Source organism: Pseudorca crassidens, chromosome 21, assembly GCF_039906515.1.
Source record: "Pseudorca crassidens isolate mPseCra1 chromosome 21, mPseCra1.hap1, whole genome shotgun sequence".
NCBI classification, from domain to species: domain Eukaryota; kingdom Metazoa; phylum Chordata; class Mammalia; order Artiodactyla; family Delphinidae; genus Pseudorca; species Pseudorca crassidens.
In genome coordinates, this window is record NC_090316.1 from 26,437,613 (window position 1) to 26,454,635 (window position 17,023).

Below are 17,023 nucleotides of genomic sequence, written 5' to 3' on the forward strand. Positions count from 1 at the left end.
AAAAACTGAAATGCCTGTCACTTCCAAATTGAAATGTGACGGGTTAATTATGAAAAATAACCACCACTTAGAGGTTTAGGTGTAATCTGGCCTCCCTTGCACATGCCTGCTGCTACCGGGCTCAGGAGTGGCACACGCTGTACAGAAAAAGCACAACTCTTAACACTCCCACACACACTGAGACCCGGGGGCCCCCAATTCCTCAGGACCCACAGAGTGACCGAGGTGTGGGGACTCTTGTTCACAGCCGAGCGTGGCCTTTCCTGTTGTTAAAAGGAGAATGACTGTTTCACTGGGGATGGTTCTCCTGGATGAGCTGTGAATGCACGGAAGCTGGGCGCTGGCTTCCTCACCATCGGGACCCTGGGTGGCTGACAGGTGCGAAAAGCTTAGTCCAGGAGGAGCCCCTTTCCTTGAACCAGCCTCGCAGAGCCTGCAGATCTGGAGTAACCTCCCGCTCCGAGGCCCTGGCACCCCTGCTGCCCCAGGAACGTCTCCCAAACTCTGCCAGCCTCTCAGCTTCCCGTCCACCAGCTACACGGCCTCCTCACCCCACTGAATCCCATGCTCCGTCCGCTTCATGAAAACGTTTGCCCGGTGCATACGGGCAGGGGGCTCCACCCGTCCAGGAGGGACCGCCAGGTGGGGACACCTGCCCAGACGCCCCGCAGCCTCGCCTGGCCCTCACCACCGCATTCCATGCCAGCCACACCCTGTCCAGCCACGCCTTCTGCGACGAGGGACAAACTGTGTGGCCTCCCGAGGTCTAAGCCAGCATTTAGACCCCGTCCCTGTGAGTCTGAAGCCAGGCCCTGCACCCCCAACCAGTGCTGGGGACACGTCAGACCCCTCAGAACAGCAGGTGCCTCCGGCTTCCCCACCTGGATCTCAGCTCCTGGTCCAATGAGTGCCTGGGCACAAATACCCTCGGAGCCTCACTCTGATCATCTGGGAAACGGGCGCAGCGGCACCGCCTCTGGGAGCCCCGATGGACCAGGTGCCCCGCAGGAGGCCGGGCGGCACCAGGGAGTGGAGTGGACGGCGCCTGAGACCCTCGCCCGACGCCAGAGTCTGAGGTCTCCTCACCGCCCTCCCCCCGCGAGGCAGATGCACACGCCACAGCCACGTGTCATCTCTCCCTTGCTGTTCTGTTTAAAGCCACCATTTCTAAATTCAGAATTTCTGCATGAAGGCTAGAGTCGCCACTTGGGAACTGGAACACAGACACTCGGTCAGAAAAGACGGCCTCTTCCTCACAGGGAAGAAGCCAATATTCGGTTTATTACCCCCATGGCTTCACTACGGAGCGGGTCAGGGCCCCCTGCAGGGCTGGCCCGGCCACACCTCACCTTCCCATGACCTCAGGCCCAGCCGCAGCGCCCTGACCTGTCCTTGTGCGAACACAGCGGGGAGACGACATGGTTAGAAAAACCCAGAGCGGAGCTGGTTTGCTTGTTAATACGGTCTGTACGCTTGTCTAACTGATTTTTCAAAATACCCCAGAAGGCGTGAAAAACATAGAGGTGAAAGTCACCTGCAATCCCTCATCCGAATGCAACCGTTAAAAGGTCTCGTCTGCCACGTCATTCTCCCCGTGGGTTTGAGGAAAGTCGGGTGCTGGGCCACTGTTTCCAGGGTAACACGATGACCTCATCAGGGGCACCAAATCCGGGGTGCTACCCAGCTATGCGGGGCTTTCCTTCTAGACCCATGTGACACCTCACACCCTGGGGGCCACCTTTGCGTTCATCACCCTGTTACTAAAGGACACAGCTCAAATATTTTCCAAATCCTGAGACGGCTTCTTTCAGTAGAAATTTTACATTTTTCAACAGTGGGCAAAATCTATCAATAGTTCATCACTTTGTTCTGCTATTAGTGAAGATTGGTAATTTTTCATTGCAACGTGACTCTGCACAACATGAATCGAAAGCCATTTAGGTTACAAAGTAGCGCTTTTTCTGAAAACAGGTGCATTCAGCTGGCTGAACGTTAACAGCTGGCCAGCACCGAGTGGACCAGGCTGGGACAGGATGTGGCCATCCACCACCCTACCCCACCCCCCTGCCCCAGGAGCCCCAAGGGACCCTGCGACCCAGGAGGTGCCCTGCAGACAGTTCTGGACCAGGCTGGGTCCTGTATCCACGATTACAAACTACAGAACACAGCCGTGAGGACACGCACTCACCACGACAGCATCACGTGTGGGTCACAGCCCCATCAGACCCTTGTGGTGAAGCGGCAACTACTAGGAAGTGACGGTGCCTGTCCTCAGGGCACAGGCGCTGGGAAACCCCCTCGGAGGGCGTTCCTGCCCCGCATCCATCACCCAGAACCGCTCTTCTGCCAGAAGAAAGCAGTGGCAGCAGCAGGTCCCTTGGTTAGTCATTCAGCACCGTCTGTACCCCCCTTTGGACTATTTTATCACAAAGTTAAATTTTTAGCCAATTCATTTCTTTAAAGCTTATTAAATAGTGTCCTGCCCTTCTTTTGTTCAAATATCAACTGAGAACCATAAAAACTAGAAAGTATATATATATAAATGGCTAGAAGTAAATGGGGAGAAAGAAGAGAAAGTCCCCGGCCTGTGACAACAGTCAGAAAATATCTGGTGACGTATGTCTGTGAGTGAGCACCTGAGGTTCAGGGTCTGAAACCACCAGCGGAAGCACACGCCCCCAGAGGCAGGTGTAGAGCAGGACGGGAGCAGGAGTGGGTGAGGTGGGGGGGAGGGGAGGAAGAGGGGACGAGGGCAGGGACAGGCCAGGAGACCAGCGAGGGAAAGGCAGAAACACGCACACCACGGGAAAGGAAGGTGGTGGGACTCGGACGTGTCACCTGGCTTGAGACGGCATCGTGGTCATCCAGTCCCTAAGGGAGGTCAGGGTTTCTCTCCAGAAGAGGCCACTGTTTGAGAAAAACAGATGGAAACCTTTTTACAAGATGAAGATGATTAAGTAAAGAACGTCCTCCTGTCAGCTGGGTGCTGAGGGGGGGCTTGCTTCAGGCTCTAACTCGTGGAGTCACTGCAGTAAAATCGGAAGCGGGCCCAGGGCAGGGCAGGCGCAGCGCCTGCTGTTCCCAAACAGCGTCCATTCAGATCCACAAACGATGACCCTGACAGCTGAGGCTGAAGGTGGTCGTTTATTTGTGAGTCTACACATTCTATTGGCATCTTAAATGAGGCTGAAGGTGTCGAGACGGGCACCATCAGCTCTGAGTGACTGAGTCACCGGAAGCAGATGCCAGTAACCGTGCAAACTAACAGTCAGAGTGTAGAAAGCATGTTTTATTTTAAAAAACCTCAGCATTAAGAATTCAACCTTCTTTGAAGCCAATCACTTTTCTGTTAAAAACGACAGTCGAAAGAGCAGACACTTCACTCTTCACACAGAGAAGCTATGTTTTTACAGAATTCAAACAAACCTCTTCTCTCATCAGCCAGTGAACAAAACAAAGATGCTTCGGTAAATTCTATCAAGAAAAAATATCTTTCCCCCAAAGCATACCAATAAATATTTATATTAAAACCCACAAATATTTTTGTTTAATCAGATACAACAGAAGAAAAATTCATTTTTACGTTTATCTTTGTAGATAAGTGTGATTTATGTGCATATTCCAACCCCGGTCTGGTTTTGAGGAACAATGGTATGAAGAGTTGTTCTGCCAGCTGTGCACCACGGGTGTGTCACGGGCACTGAGCGTCGCAGCACACGGGCACAGGCTCCCCACAGTGAGGACACTGTCCCCACCACCGTGCTGAGCTCCCTGCCTAGAGCCTCGGACACGAGGTCTGCCTCCCTGCACCTCAACACAGGATTAGCCCAAGACAAGCCCGCGGCTCCTGCTTTAAAATCCTCGCGTAAATGACGGCCTGGAGCTCGTCTGCAGCCACAGCAAGCTTCTCTTTAGGGAGAAGGACTACAGTCTATGGACTGAACTGTTTCCCCGAGGAAACACGGTTTTCAGTTCCAGTATTAACATTTCAAGGTTCTAACGCAAACTGGATTTTACCACCACTTACATGTCCCCCTTTCAAGGCTCAGTGAAGTAAACTTCTTGTCTCTTAGAAAAAGATGGACATAGATGACTGATGGACGCTACGTAGACAGAGAGAGATGGTTAGAGGACAGGTATACATTGTACATAGACGGCTGGAGATGACAGAGTGTAGACAGATGACTGATTGAGAAATGACAGATGACAGGCAGACACTGTCACCCCCCGGAGTCCACAGAAATGCTAAATGGCACCCCTTTACGTCGAACAGCACAGAACTGGACACTGAGGACAGTGGCTTTTAAAGAGAGGAATGCACAGTGTAACTGGAGGTTTTTGTTTTTAACCAAAAAACCCCAATACCTTCTCTGTGAAGCCACCGTGACCTGAGATAGACACGTACTCCTGTGGATCGGAGCTGTCCTGCTGAGGACACACGTGCACGGGTACCTGACCACGGGGCCAGTCCATCAGGGAGGCAGAGAGCAAGTCTGGAGACACACGAGATGCCTCAGTGACGTGCCCAAACCAGCCAGTCTCTCATTTGGAAAAACAAAACCCTGGGTGTTAGAGAAGAGAGGCACTTTCATCATTTTACATACAGTTTTAACTCTTAACAAGCGAGTTATTATTTTCCAAACAAAATTAACTGTCAGGTTACTAAAACTGATCCATGCTTTATATATAGCATTCTTTGATCTGCAATCAAAAACCGAGAACAAAGTTTTAGAAGAAAATAAGATCAATATTTAAAAGTTCAGGAGAAATAAAAATAAAACCTCAAGGTAAGAACCACTGTCATCATCTAATGCGCGTACAGGAGGCTGGAGATGAAGACGCGTTTGCAGACAGTGCATTCACGCTGATCAGATACAGCCTTTGCTTCTCCAGGGTTTATTCTGCTTGCGTATTTTAAAATTTAGTACAAAAGAAGAGTTAACACAATGTAACATGACCTTTGGAAGATTCATTTTACACCTGGATTGCAGGTTTCTGGCAACAGAAGAGAACTGCGCAGCTGCTACATTCTTGTGTCACAGACTACACGTATGTGCTACATGCAGAGAAAGGGATCAAGACACGGAACAAAGAACTGCAACCGAGGACACAGGAAGACGGTTTTGTGGCAAAATGCAAATTACCACTGCGCTCCTCCCGGACAGCAGCAAACCTCACGTCTCCAGTCTCAGCAACACGTGGACGACAGGAGGACGTTTCCACATAAGGCAGTTGATGTGCGGTCCCTGTTCGTGTCCACTGAGGAATTTCCTAAGTAAGCATTTGAAGAGGAGAGTCCAAATAAAACAGCACAGGGCAGATTCTCTGCAGTTTTCATCAGGGAAGGACCAAACTTGATACTCTACTAAAAACACACTGTGATACAGCAAACTCTAGGAATCTGAATGAAATGAGATACAAAGGTGCAAAATCAGGCAGACCTTGGTTTGTGAACTCGCAGGAGTGGGGCCGTCACTCCAGCTCCTCCCAGTCGTCCGTCAGGTGGCCTCTGCTCTGCCGACGGATGCTGACCAGCTTCCCCGCTGACCTGAGGCTCCAGCGCGAGCTGTTCCCGGCACCGGCCAGGCTGGTGTACTTGGTGGAGCCCCTGGCGTCCTCTTCCCAGCCCGGCCCGGACAGACGGTCACTCATGGGGTCGCCCGAGTTGGCTGCCACGTCTTCAAGAATAAGTTTTGGTGGCTCCCAACCTTCGATCTCATCTGGTTTCTTAGACTGTGTACTCTGTTTCAAAACCAAATTGTCCCAAAATCCAGACTTCTTCTCCGTCTTCAAGTCTTCTTTTAATCGTAAGTTAGTTCTACAGGAGACGAAAGAGTTAAGTGTTGGTGATCAATCATCTCAGAGCCTCAAGTTGTGTTTATTTTATAAAATAAAAGGTTCTTTTTTAAAAAAGTCTTGTTTGGAAAGCTCACACAGATTTATACGTAAAACTTGAAATATTAATATTAATAAGGAAAAAGCAGTCACTACACATGATTAGGGAAACTTGTGAACGCTGTATTTAAGGTACCAGACTTGGCAAAATGCAAAGTCACTCTCAAACAGAAGAGAAAAAAGCAGACTGTCTCAAGGCCACACGGAAGGCCGAGCTCGTCTCTGAACCAACCTGAGAAAAGAAGCCCCAGGTCCAGATTCAGAAACGGGGGGTTACTCCATTTACCACAGGTTCAGTTTTCCACAGGTTTATTCAGAGCTGCAGCCTCAGATGTTCAGAGCTCAGAGCGCTGTGCGCTCTGAGGAAAATACGGCCGACTGTGGAGGCGAATATTCACACACGACTCAGGGCTCTGGCCGCAGTCCCCCAGCCTGGCGGCCGGGAGCATCCCCAGGACACGGGTAAAAACGCCGGCGTCCAGGCCCGACCCCTTCAGAGTCTCATTTAATTGGACCGAGGGGCCAGGACACAGGCGTGTTTTCAGGCCCCCTGTCAGCTGCCACCCTGACATCCAAGAGGACCGACTTACACAGTCCCTGCAGAGAGGGCGCATGAGGTCACGACCACGGGGTCAGAGGCAGGGGAGGGCCAGACAGTGCTGGGGGGTCATGAGTGCTGCCGAGGCACCCGGTCCTCGGGAGAGAAGCCTCTCTACGGTCAGACTCACCAGGAGTCACCTGCCACTGGCAATTCCACTAGGTCGTCACTGAACTTATATTTTCATCTTTAAAAACATTTTTTTGTTGTTGGCCATGCCGCATGGCTTGTGGGATCTTAGTTCCCCAACCAGGGATCAAATCCAGGCCCACGGCAGTGAAAGCGCAGAGTCCTAACCAGTGGACTGCCAGGGAACTCCCTAAATACATTTTTTAAACTTTCAAAATATTTATAATAAATTAGCAGCACTGTCAGCTTAAATATATTCAGTTTTCTAAAATCTGTTTTTTTTAATTTATTTATTTTTGGCTGTGTTGGGTTTTTGTTGCTGTCCACAGGCTTTCTCTTGTGGCATGCAGGCTTCTCATTACGGTGGCTTCTCTTGTTGCAGAGCACGGGCTCTAGGTGCGTGGGCTTCAGTAGTTGTGGCACATGGGCCCAGTAGTTGTGGCACATGGGCCCAGTAGTTGTGGCTTGCGGGCTCTAGAGCACAGGCTCAGTAGTTGTGGTGCACAGGCTTAGTTGCTCTGCAGCATGTGGGATCTTCCCGGACCAGGGCTCGAACTCATGTCCCCTCCCCTTGGCAGGCGGATTCTTAACCACTGCACCACCAGGGAAGCCCCAATTTTCTAAAATCTTTTACAGTTTACAATCAATCTTTGCATTTTTAACTGGGTTTTTTTCTTGATTTTCTGAAACTACTACACACCTTAAGCATGGCTACAAGCTGCTTTAAGGCTCATAAGTTCTATTTACTGTTAAAGTTTGAGAGCTGGTCAGAGAAGCTTTTTTTCCACTTTTCCATAATCTTTCTAAGTGCTTACTGTCAAAATCAGTACGACTCATTTCTGTCTCCTCACACGGGGAAGGAAGCCCTCAGCGTCCCTGCACACTGCCCTGCTTCCCCACCGCCGCTGGAACGGCTGCTGTCCAGATAGCAGCTACTCACCCTCTGGACTTGGGGGATTTACATCTTTCCAGCAGGTGCTGCTCGTCATCCTTATTAAACAGTGAAGTCACTTCTTTCCAGCCTCGGAAACTCGCTCCCTGAACCTAATAAAAGGTTAAAAAAAGATCACATCTGACATAGTGAATAAACAGGTCACAGCTGTTATGCAGTAACTGCGGGGCTGGCATTCAGCACAGAAGCTGGAACCAATTTCCTTACCTGCCGTATCCGCACAGCGACTTTTCCCATCAGTTGCAGGTAATCTCCGTTACCCAGTGAGGACAGTGGGTAAACCCACCCACGTTTAATAACAGACGATCAGTGACCACACTGCCGCCAAGCCAGTCGGGACGGTGGGGCTCCTGACACGAGGTGCGGGGCTGCACCAACCTCCAGGTGGACTTTGAGAAGAAACCACGCATTTCTGTTTATTCTAAGACAAATGATTTTCTACTTTTTCATTTCTGAAATCAGGATGTAATTAACGCCTGGCATCTCAGATTCAAAGAGATACAGTAATAAGGGAGGAATGGAGAAAAGGAAGGACATCTCCAGAAGTCTCGTGTTAACTGCCTTTACTGTGAGCCACTCTCACGTCCCTGGAGCCCAAAAATCACACCAGCTGCAGCTGGTTTTCTTTGAAGGGGATGGAGGAGGGCATCTCCCGTAGGGCAGACCTGGCTTTAAATGCTTTGAAATGTTAAAAATGCAGCAGCACTGAAACCTGAACCAGGAGGCTGCAAGCGAGCAGTGGTGTGAGACCATCCGCAGAACAGGAAACAAACAGCTTGCGACCCTGCCGCGCTCGCCCCTCCAGGGCTGATTGTCTCACTGAGGGCTCAGATGATGGTTGGCATGCTTTTTAGCAATTAAGCATTTTTTAATTAAGGTGTCTACGTTTTTAAAGACATAATACTACTGCACATTTAACAGACTACAATCTAGCATAAACACAACTTTTATACATGCTGGGAAATCAAAAACTTGGCATGACTTGCTCTATTGCAGTGATCTGGACGGAACCCACTCTCTGCCTGTGCAGCAAGGTTGTTAACAGAGTACATCCTATGTTGTCATCACAAGGAGAAAAACCTATTTCCTTCTTTTTCCTGTATCTACACGAGATGATGGGTGGTAACTAACCCTAGCGTGGTCATCACTTCCTGACGTATGTCAGTCACAGCATCATACTACACGTGGAATTTATACAGTGACGCGTGTCAGTTTCTCAATAAAACTGGGGGCGGGGGGAAAGAGTTCTAGGGCAACCACTCTGTAGCCTACAGGAGAAACTTACTACAAATCGCTGAGATGATCTAAATGAGATGGTAAGTCTTAGATGTGGGCCCCAGAGCTTGGGGGAAACTAGAGATAAAACCACCACCGAAAGGAGCGTCTAAAAACGTTTAAAATAGTAAAAACCTCAACACAAACCACCTGTGCCGTTCAGTCCGGGAGGCTCACCCTGCAGGAACGTGTCACTGGCTTAGGGCATTCTCCCCCTTCTCCCTACTCCTCTGCCTCTAAACCCTCCCTTCCCAGCTTCTTCTCACGTGTAATTGGGAAACACAGATGCGCTCGCCCTCTGGGCAGGTGCAGGGATGCATGTGAGCCAAAGAGCTCTCTGGTTGTCACCCACCACCTCTCCGTGGAGAGCATAAGGGCCCGTGTCAGACCCTGAGCTCTAACCTCACCCACACCTCCCACTGGACACTGCCCACCAGGCTTGCCTCCACCTTGCTGCCCCTCAAGAAGGGCAGCCTTCTTCCCGCCTCTCCCTCCATGGGCTGGCCTTGGTGCCCCTAGTCCGGCCGGGCTCAGAACCTGTAGGTGACCCCACCCCCTTGGATGCCACATCTGTCCCCGGCATGTGAATCCAGGCCTCTGGTTGTGGGGACTCAGGACACCTCTCCCACTGCCACACGTCACTCAAGGGCTGGCAATACCTGCCAGGTGACGTAAGAGCGAGGCTCCACGTCCCCAACAAGCAGATGTCCCAGGTCACAGCTGACACAGCACCTGGAAGAAATCAGAGAGACCAGGTGCGAAAACCTCTCTCTGCTGGCAGATAACTACTAAGTGACAAGTGATGTCACATCTACAGACAGAGCAGTAGGAGTTCTGAGTGGTGAGCGCTCACGTACAGTGTGGGGCAAACGGCCCGCCGGCAGCCTGAGGGAGGCCCACCCTGGGCCAGGCACATCCTACAGGAGCGCGGCCGTCACGCTGGGCTTAACGATCCCAGAAGAATGTGTCAAAGCCAGACCGCTCCTTCACTGACAGACCTGCTCTGCCTGCAGTGCCCACGTTTACACCTGAACTGCACCCCGAGAGGGACACGGGGATGTCACCCACAGACATGACTGCAGCCACCCAGCAGGTCCCAGCCCAAGGGCTCTGCCCCTGATCTCAGGGAGGCTGCCCTCCACAAGCGCCACATGAAGGGTGCCCGTGGACGTGGAAGCGCTCCTGAGCTCACCTGGAAAGGTGGGCTGTGTGGAGGGCAGGTGCCGTTCGCGGTGTGGGGTGAGGAAGTTTCCATCCTCAGAGGGCAGATGACAAACTCAAATGCGTCCTGCAGTCAGAAGGGCCAGGGGTAAAAAAATTCTTTATAAGTGAGACGAGAGCCAGGAGAAAGGGACGACCCCAAAATGAAGACACAGGTGATACGCTATGAAACTGAGCAGTACCCAAGAAGCTGTCCAAAAGAGATGAGAAAATGAATTCCAGCTCCGAACAAGGAAGAATTACTTTTCCCTGTGCCCATAACTCCGTTAAAAAAAAAAAGTACTTCACATCCCATGGGAGGAAAATCTATGGAATCCTAGAAAGAAAGTTGTCATCCATAACTTACCAAAACTCGTTCTGTTGGAGCAATTTAGCAGGAGGGTCTTGTCACACCTCGTCTACTGCCCCGCGTGAGCACAAAGCCCGACTGGGTTCTCCGGGCCTCCCGCTCTGCCTGGGCAGAAAGTGAGTTCACAGCACTGCCCACGGCTGAGTAAAGCTCCCAGCCTTGCCAACCAGAGTCCAACAGGCAGAGCTGATCACCCACAAAGCAAAACCAGCGGCACCATCCGACAAGGGAACTTGGGGCGTGGGTCAGCTTGAGTCGAGACCACAAAGAGCCTGACCAGCTGCTGCCCCTGGGAGGGGAAACTAACCCACGGCCCGCCCACAGCTGAGTACAGCCTTCAGCCCGCCTGCCCAGGGGCCCTGAGCAGAGCACACAGGAGGCTGTGCTGTCTATCCAGGAGCCCTGCTTACAGTGGCAACTGAGTGGAGGGCACAGCCCGAGGTTCTTCCCTTCTGCAGAGCAGAACCGGTGGCCCCGTGTAGCCAGGGAATTCAGGCACAGTCCAGTAAGATCTGGGACCCCAGACATTGAGCTGGGCAGACCCTGAGGCCCACGCTGCTGCCCCACCAGGGCACGGAAGCTAATGCACAGCCCCCTCTACTGCTGAGGATAGCGTCCCATCCTGGCTGTTTGTGGAGCCTAACCAGAGAACCCAGGCCCTGCGGTCCCTCTTACAGGCTCAACGTGGGCAGAGAACCAAGCCAGCCAACCTGTCTGAACACTGTCAGCCAGCAGCAACCCCCCGACCCAACAGGACCTCAGGGCCCAGGGCTCAGATAGTGGCCTTGCCCCAGAGTAAACACGCATAGCAAGCCCCATCTGCCTGAGCACGTTAGCAGCTGACAAGTCCAGAAACCCAGACTAAGCTGCTCAAGAACTGTCTCTAGCAAAGAATCTATAAGGCCTGGAAGAAGAACCCACTCACTCAAAAGCGCAGAAGACAACGTAAGGAGTCAGGCATCACGACAGCAGGTAAATGTCACACCACCAAAGGGAACTCAGAAAGCTCCAGTAACTGACCCAAAAGCAATGTGGTATCTGTGAACTACCAAAGGATTCAGAATAACCCTATTAATGAAGTTTAGTGAACCACAATAACAGACAACTAAATGAAATTAGGAAACAACACATGAACAAAACAGGAGTTCAAAAAAGAAGCAGACACCATCAAAACCAAAAGGAAAACCACACACCAGAAATCCTGGAACTGAAAAACAGTCACTGAGCTGAAAAATTTCAAGTGAGAGCTTCAAAAGTAGCCTTCACAATACAGAGAAACAACTGAAATGATCAGTGACCTGGAAGACAGGACAGCTGAAATTATCCAGTCAGAGGAGCAAAAAAAAAAGAAAGAATGAGGAAAGCCAGAGGGACTTGTGCAACATAGTCAGAAACAACAATATCCACATTACGGCAATTCCAGGAGAAGATAAAGGGACAAAAGTATATTTAAAGCAATAATGGCTGAAAATGTCTCAAGCCTGGGGAGAGAAATGGATATCCAGATCTATGAAACCCAAAGGACCCCAAATAGGTTGAACCTAAATACATCTACATTGAGACACACAATTAAATTGTTAAAAGTCAAAGACAAACAATTTTGAAAGCAGCAAGAGAAAAGAGACAAGTTACATACAAGGGAACGGGCTACCCTCCCCCAATAAAACTATGGAGAGATTTCTAAGAGAAACTTTTCAGGCCAGGAGAGGATGGGATGATATATTCAAAATATTTTTTTAATTATTAAAATTTTTATTTATTGAATTATAATTAACATACAATATTATAAAATGTTATAAAATACTAAAAGAAAAAACTGTCAACTAAGATTTCTATACCAGCAAAACTGTCCTTCAGAAATAAGGAGAGATAAAGACTCTGCCAAACAAACAAAAGCTGAGGGAGCTCATCAGCAAAATAAAAGGACTCTAATTAACATCATAAAGACAGGAAGGTAGTGTAAAACTCGCTAGTACAGGTAAATTTATAGTCAGAGTTAGAGTCTGTAATATGGTAGTAGTGGTGGTGCATAAATCACAACTCTAGCTTAAAAGTAGAAAAAAAGTACTAAAAATAGTCATAACTACAATAATCTGTCCTTGGATATACAACATAAAACATATGTAAACTATAATATCAGTAACCTAAAATGTGAGGGGGAGAAGAAATAGAAGTTAAATACCGCTTGCCAATGCAGGGGACACAGGTTCGATCCCTGGTCTGGGAAGATCCCACGTGGCACGGAGCAACTAAGCCCGTGTGCCACAACTACTGCGCTCTAGAGCCCACGAGCCACAACTGCTGAAGCCCGTGTGCTGCAACTACTGAATGCTGCATGCTTTAGGGCCTACGTGCCACAACTACTGAAGCCCGTGTGCCTAGAGCCCATGCTCTGCAACGAGAAGCCACTGCAATGAGAAGCCCGAGCGCCACAACGAAGAGCAGTCCCCACTCACCGCAACTAGAGAAAGCCCGCACGCAGCAACAAAGACCCAAGGCAGCCAAAAAACAAACAAAAACCACAACAAAAGAGAGCAGGATAAAAAGCAAGTAACAATGGATCTATGACATAGCCAGAAAGAAATTAACAAAGTGTCTTGCCTATCAATAATTAAATTTAAATGCACTAAAGTTTCCAATCAAAAGACACAAAATGACTGAATGGATTAAAAAAAAAAACAAGACCCAACAATATGCTTCCTACGAAGAGACTCACTTTAGCCTTAAAGACACACATAGGCTGAGAGTGAATGGATGATGGGAAAAGATACTTCAAGACAAAATAGACTTTACAAATGGTAAAGAGGGACAAAGGCGGCCATTATATAATGATAAAGGGGTCAGTCCATCAAGAAGACACAATTAATATTTATGTACCCAACCCTGGAGCGCATAAATGTATAAAGTAAAAACTAACAGACCTAAGGGAATTCCCTGGCAGTCCAGTGGTTAGGACTCAGCTCTTTCACTGCTAAGGGCCTGGGTCTGATCCCTGGTTGGGGAACTAAGACCCCACAAAGTCACGCAGTGTGGCCAAAAAAGCAAAACAAAACTAACAGAGCTAAAAAGAGAAATAAACTGCAATACAGTAATAGCTGGGGAATTTAATACCCCACTCTCAACAATGGATATACATCATCCAGAGAATCAATATGGAAACAGTGAGTCTGAACAACACTATAGATGAAATGAACCTAACAGAACATGCAGAACATTCTATATAGCATGACAGCAAAATACACGTTCTTTCAAGCACACATGGAATGTTTTCTATGACAGACCATATGTTAGGCCACAAAACAAGTCTGAGCAAATTCAAGAAGGCTGAAAGCATGGTAAGTATCTTCTCTGACCACAACATATACCATCAGTAAGAGGAGGAAATCTGGAAACTGCATGAATACATGGAAACTAAACAAGGCTCTCTTGAACAACCCACAGGTCAAAGAAGATATTAAAGGGGAAATAAAACTATTATCTGGAGACAAACAAAAATGGAAACACAGCATACTAAAACTTACAGATGCAATGAAAGCAATTCTAAGAGACAAGTTCACACAGAAACAAGGAAGATCCCAAGTAACACAACTCTGTGCTTCAGGGAAGTAGGAAAAAAAGGACGAACTGAGCCCAAAGTTAGTAGAATAAAGAAAATGATAAAGAGAAGAAATAAGTGAAATAGAGAACAAGAAAATGATAGAAAGATTTATAAAACTAAGAGTTGGTTCTTTGAAAACATAAACAAAACTGACAAACCTTTATCTAGACTCCCCAGGGAAAACAGAACCAAAATCAACAAAATTCTAAATGAAAGAAACATTACAATTGATACCATGTAAATATAAGGATCATAAGAAGCTACTATGAAATTACAACTCATATCACAGAGAAACAAACAACCATAAGAGAATACTATGAACAGTTACATGCCAACAAACTGGACTACCAAGATGAAATGGAAAGATTCTCAGAAACATAACCTACTGAGACTGAATAAGAAGAAATATAAAATCCGAACAGACCATTTACTAGTAAGGAAATTGAATCAGTAATTTAAAAAATCTCCCAATGAAGAGAAGTCCAGGACCAGAGAGCTTCACTGGTGAATTTTATCAAACATTTAAAGAAGAATTAACATTAATTTTTCTCAAACTCTTCCAGAAAATCGGAGAGGAACACTTGTAAACTCATTTTTCAAGGCCAGAATTATCCTGATACCAAAGTCAGAAAAGAACAGTGCAAGAAAAGAAAAATTATAGGCAGGCCAATTTTCCTGATGAACACAGATGCAAAAATTCTCAATACTAGCAAACCAAATTCAGCAGCACATTAAAAGGATCATTCACCATGATCGAGTGGGATTTCCCTGGGATGCAAAGATGGTTGAAACACACAAATCAAATAAGTGTGATACATCACATTAATAGAACGAAAGGAAAGAAATACCATCTCAGTAGATGCAGAAAAGGCATTTGACAAAATTTTCAACATTCAGGATAAAAACTCAAGTATGGAAGGAACATACCTCAGCATAATAAAGACTACAGATGAAAAGCCCACAGCTAACATCATACTCAATGATGAAAGGTTGAAAACTTTTCCCCTAAGATCAGGAACAAGACAAGGCTGTCCACTCTCACCACTCCTATTCAATACAGTACTTACTGGAAGTCCTAGCCAGAGCAGTCAGGCCAGAGAAATAGAGAGTATCAGCATTGGAAAGGAAGAAGGAAAACTGTTTCTATTTGCAGAATCCATGATTTTATATACAGAAAATCCTAATGACTCCACCAAAAAAAACCTGTTAGAACTAATCAATAAAGTCAGTAAAGCTGCAGGTTACAAAATTAACATTCAGGACTTCCCTGGTGGTGCAGTGGTTAATAATCCGCCTGCCAGTGCAGGGGACACGGGTTTGAGCCCTGTTCCGGGAAGATTCCACATGCCACAGAGCAACTAAGCCCATGCGCCACAACTACTGAGCCTGCACTCTAGAGCCCGCGAGCTATAACTACTGAGCCCTTGTGCCACAACTACCGAAGCCCACATGCCTAGAGCCCGTGCTCCGCAACAAGAGAAGCCACTGCAATAAGAAGCCCACACACCGCAGCAAAGAGTAGCCCCCACTTACCTCAACTAGAGAACACCTGCGCACAGCAACGAAGACCCAACACAGCCCAAAATAGAAATAAATAAATAAATTTAAAACATTAACATTCAAAAATTGGTACCATTTCTACAAGCTAACAATAAATTATGTGAAAAAGAAAGATACCATTTACAATGGCATCTAAAACATAAAATACTTAGGAATAAATTTAAGCAAGGAAGTCAAAGATCTCTACACTGAAAACTACAAGACATTGATGAAAAAGATACAGATAAATGGAAACGTATCCCATGTTCATGGGTTGGAAGAATTAATATTGTTAAAATGTCCATACTACCCAAAGCCATCTCTAGATTCAATGCAATCCCTATTGAGATTCTAATGGCATTTTTTACAGAAGTGGAAAAAACATAAACAATCCTAAAATGTGTATGGAACCATAATAGACCTTGAATAGCTAAAGTAATCCTGAGAAAGAAGAACAAAGCAAAAGGCATCACACTTCTTGATTTCAAGCTATACTATAAAGCTATAGTCATCAAAACAGTATGGTACTGGCATAAAAACTGACACATGGATCAATGGAACAGAGAGCCCAGAAATATACCCATGCATATACAGTCAACTAATACTTGACAAGGGAGCCAAGAATATTCAATGGAGAAAAGACAGTCTCTTCAATAAATGGTCATGGGAAAGCCAGACAGCCACATACATGCAGAGGAGTGAAATTGGACCCCTATCTTACACCATTCACAGAAATTAACTTGAAACAGATTAAAGACGTAAATGTAAGACTGGAAACCATAAAACTCCTAAAAGAAATAAGAAAATAAAGCTCTTTGACATAGGTCTTGGCAATGATTTTTTTGGGGAAATCACCACTAAAGCACAAGCAACAAAATAAAAAATAAACAAGTGGGATGACATCAGACAAATAAGCTTCTGCACAGCGAAAGAAACCATCAACAAAGTGAAAAGACAACCTACAGAATGAGAAAAAATATTTGCAAACTATATACCAGATAATATCCAAAATATGTGAAGAACTCATACGACTCAATAACAACAACAAAAAGCAAACAATATGGTGTAGAAATAGGCAGAGGATCTGACTAGAAAATTTTCAAAAGAAGACATACAGGTCGCCAACAGGTACACGAAAAGGTCCTCAACGTCTCTAATCATGAGGGAAATGAAAATCAGAACCATAAGGAGATATCACCTCACACCTGTCAGAATGGCCATCGTCAGACAGACAAGAAGTAACAAGTGTTGGTGAGGGTGTGGAGAAAAGGGAGCCCTCGTGCACTGTTGGTGGGAATGTAGATTGGTGCAGCCACTGTGGAGAACAGCGTGGAGGTTCCTCAAAAATATTAAAAATAAAAACTACCATATGACCCAGCAGTTCCACTTTTGGGTATTAATCTAAAGGAAACAAAAATACTAACTCAAAAAGATATATGTACCCCTATGTTCACAGCAGCACTATTT

At 47.0% G+C, this 17,023-nt stretch overlaps 2 protein-coding genes across 4 annotated transcripts in view; one reads left to right on the top strand and one right to left on the bottom strand.

The window, feature by feature from the left end:
* Window positions 1–5,913, top strand: part of FBXO25 (F-box protein 25) — a 63,599-nt gene extending 57,686 nt beyond the window's left edge. Inside the window, exon 10 of the mRNA XM_067722021.1 lies at window positions 3,598–5,913. Coding sequence (XP_067578122.1) covers window positions 3,598–3,642 — 45 coding nt within the window. The 3' untranslated portion in view covers window positions 3,643–5,913. The remainder of the gene's footprint in view (window positions 1–3,597) is intronic.
* TDRP (testis development related protein) overlaps window positions 3,269–17,023 on the bottom strand; it is a 49,674-nt gene continuing 35,919 nt past the window's right edge. Inside the window, exons 1-4 of one of the 3 annotated variants that reach the window (XM_067722027.1) lie at window positions 10,417–10,538; window positions 10,042–10,137; window positions 7,563–7,666; window positions 3,269–5,818 (exon numbers count right to left, since the gene is read on the bottom strand). In XM_067722027.1, the coding sequence (XP_067578128.1) occupies window positions 5,473–5,818; window positions 7,563–7,666; window positions 10,042–10,104 (513 nt within the window). In that variant the 5' untranslated portion in view covers window positions 10,105–10,137; window positions 10,417–10,538 and the 3' untranslated portion in view covers window positions 3,269–5,472. Of the gene's footprint in view, window positions 5,819–7,562; window positions 7,667–7,781; window positions 8,137–10,041; window positions 10,138–10,416; window positions 10,539–17,023 lie in introns of those variants that run through there. The other 2 variants (XM_067722028.1, XM_067722026.1) reach the window with 2 other exon arrangements.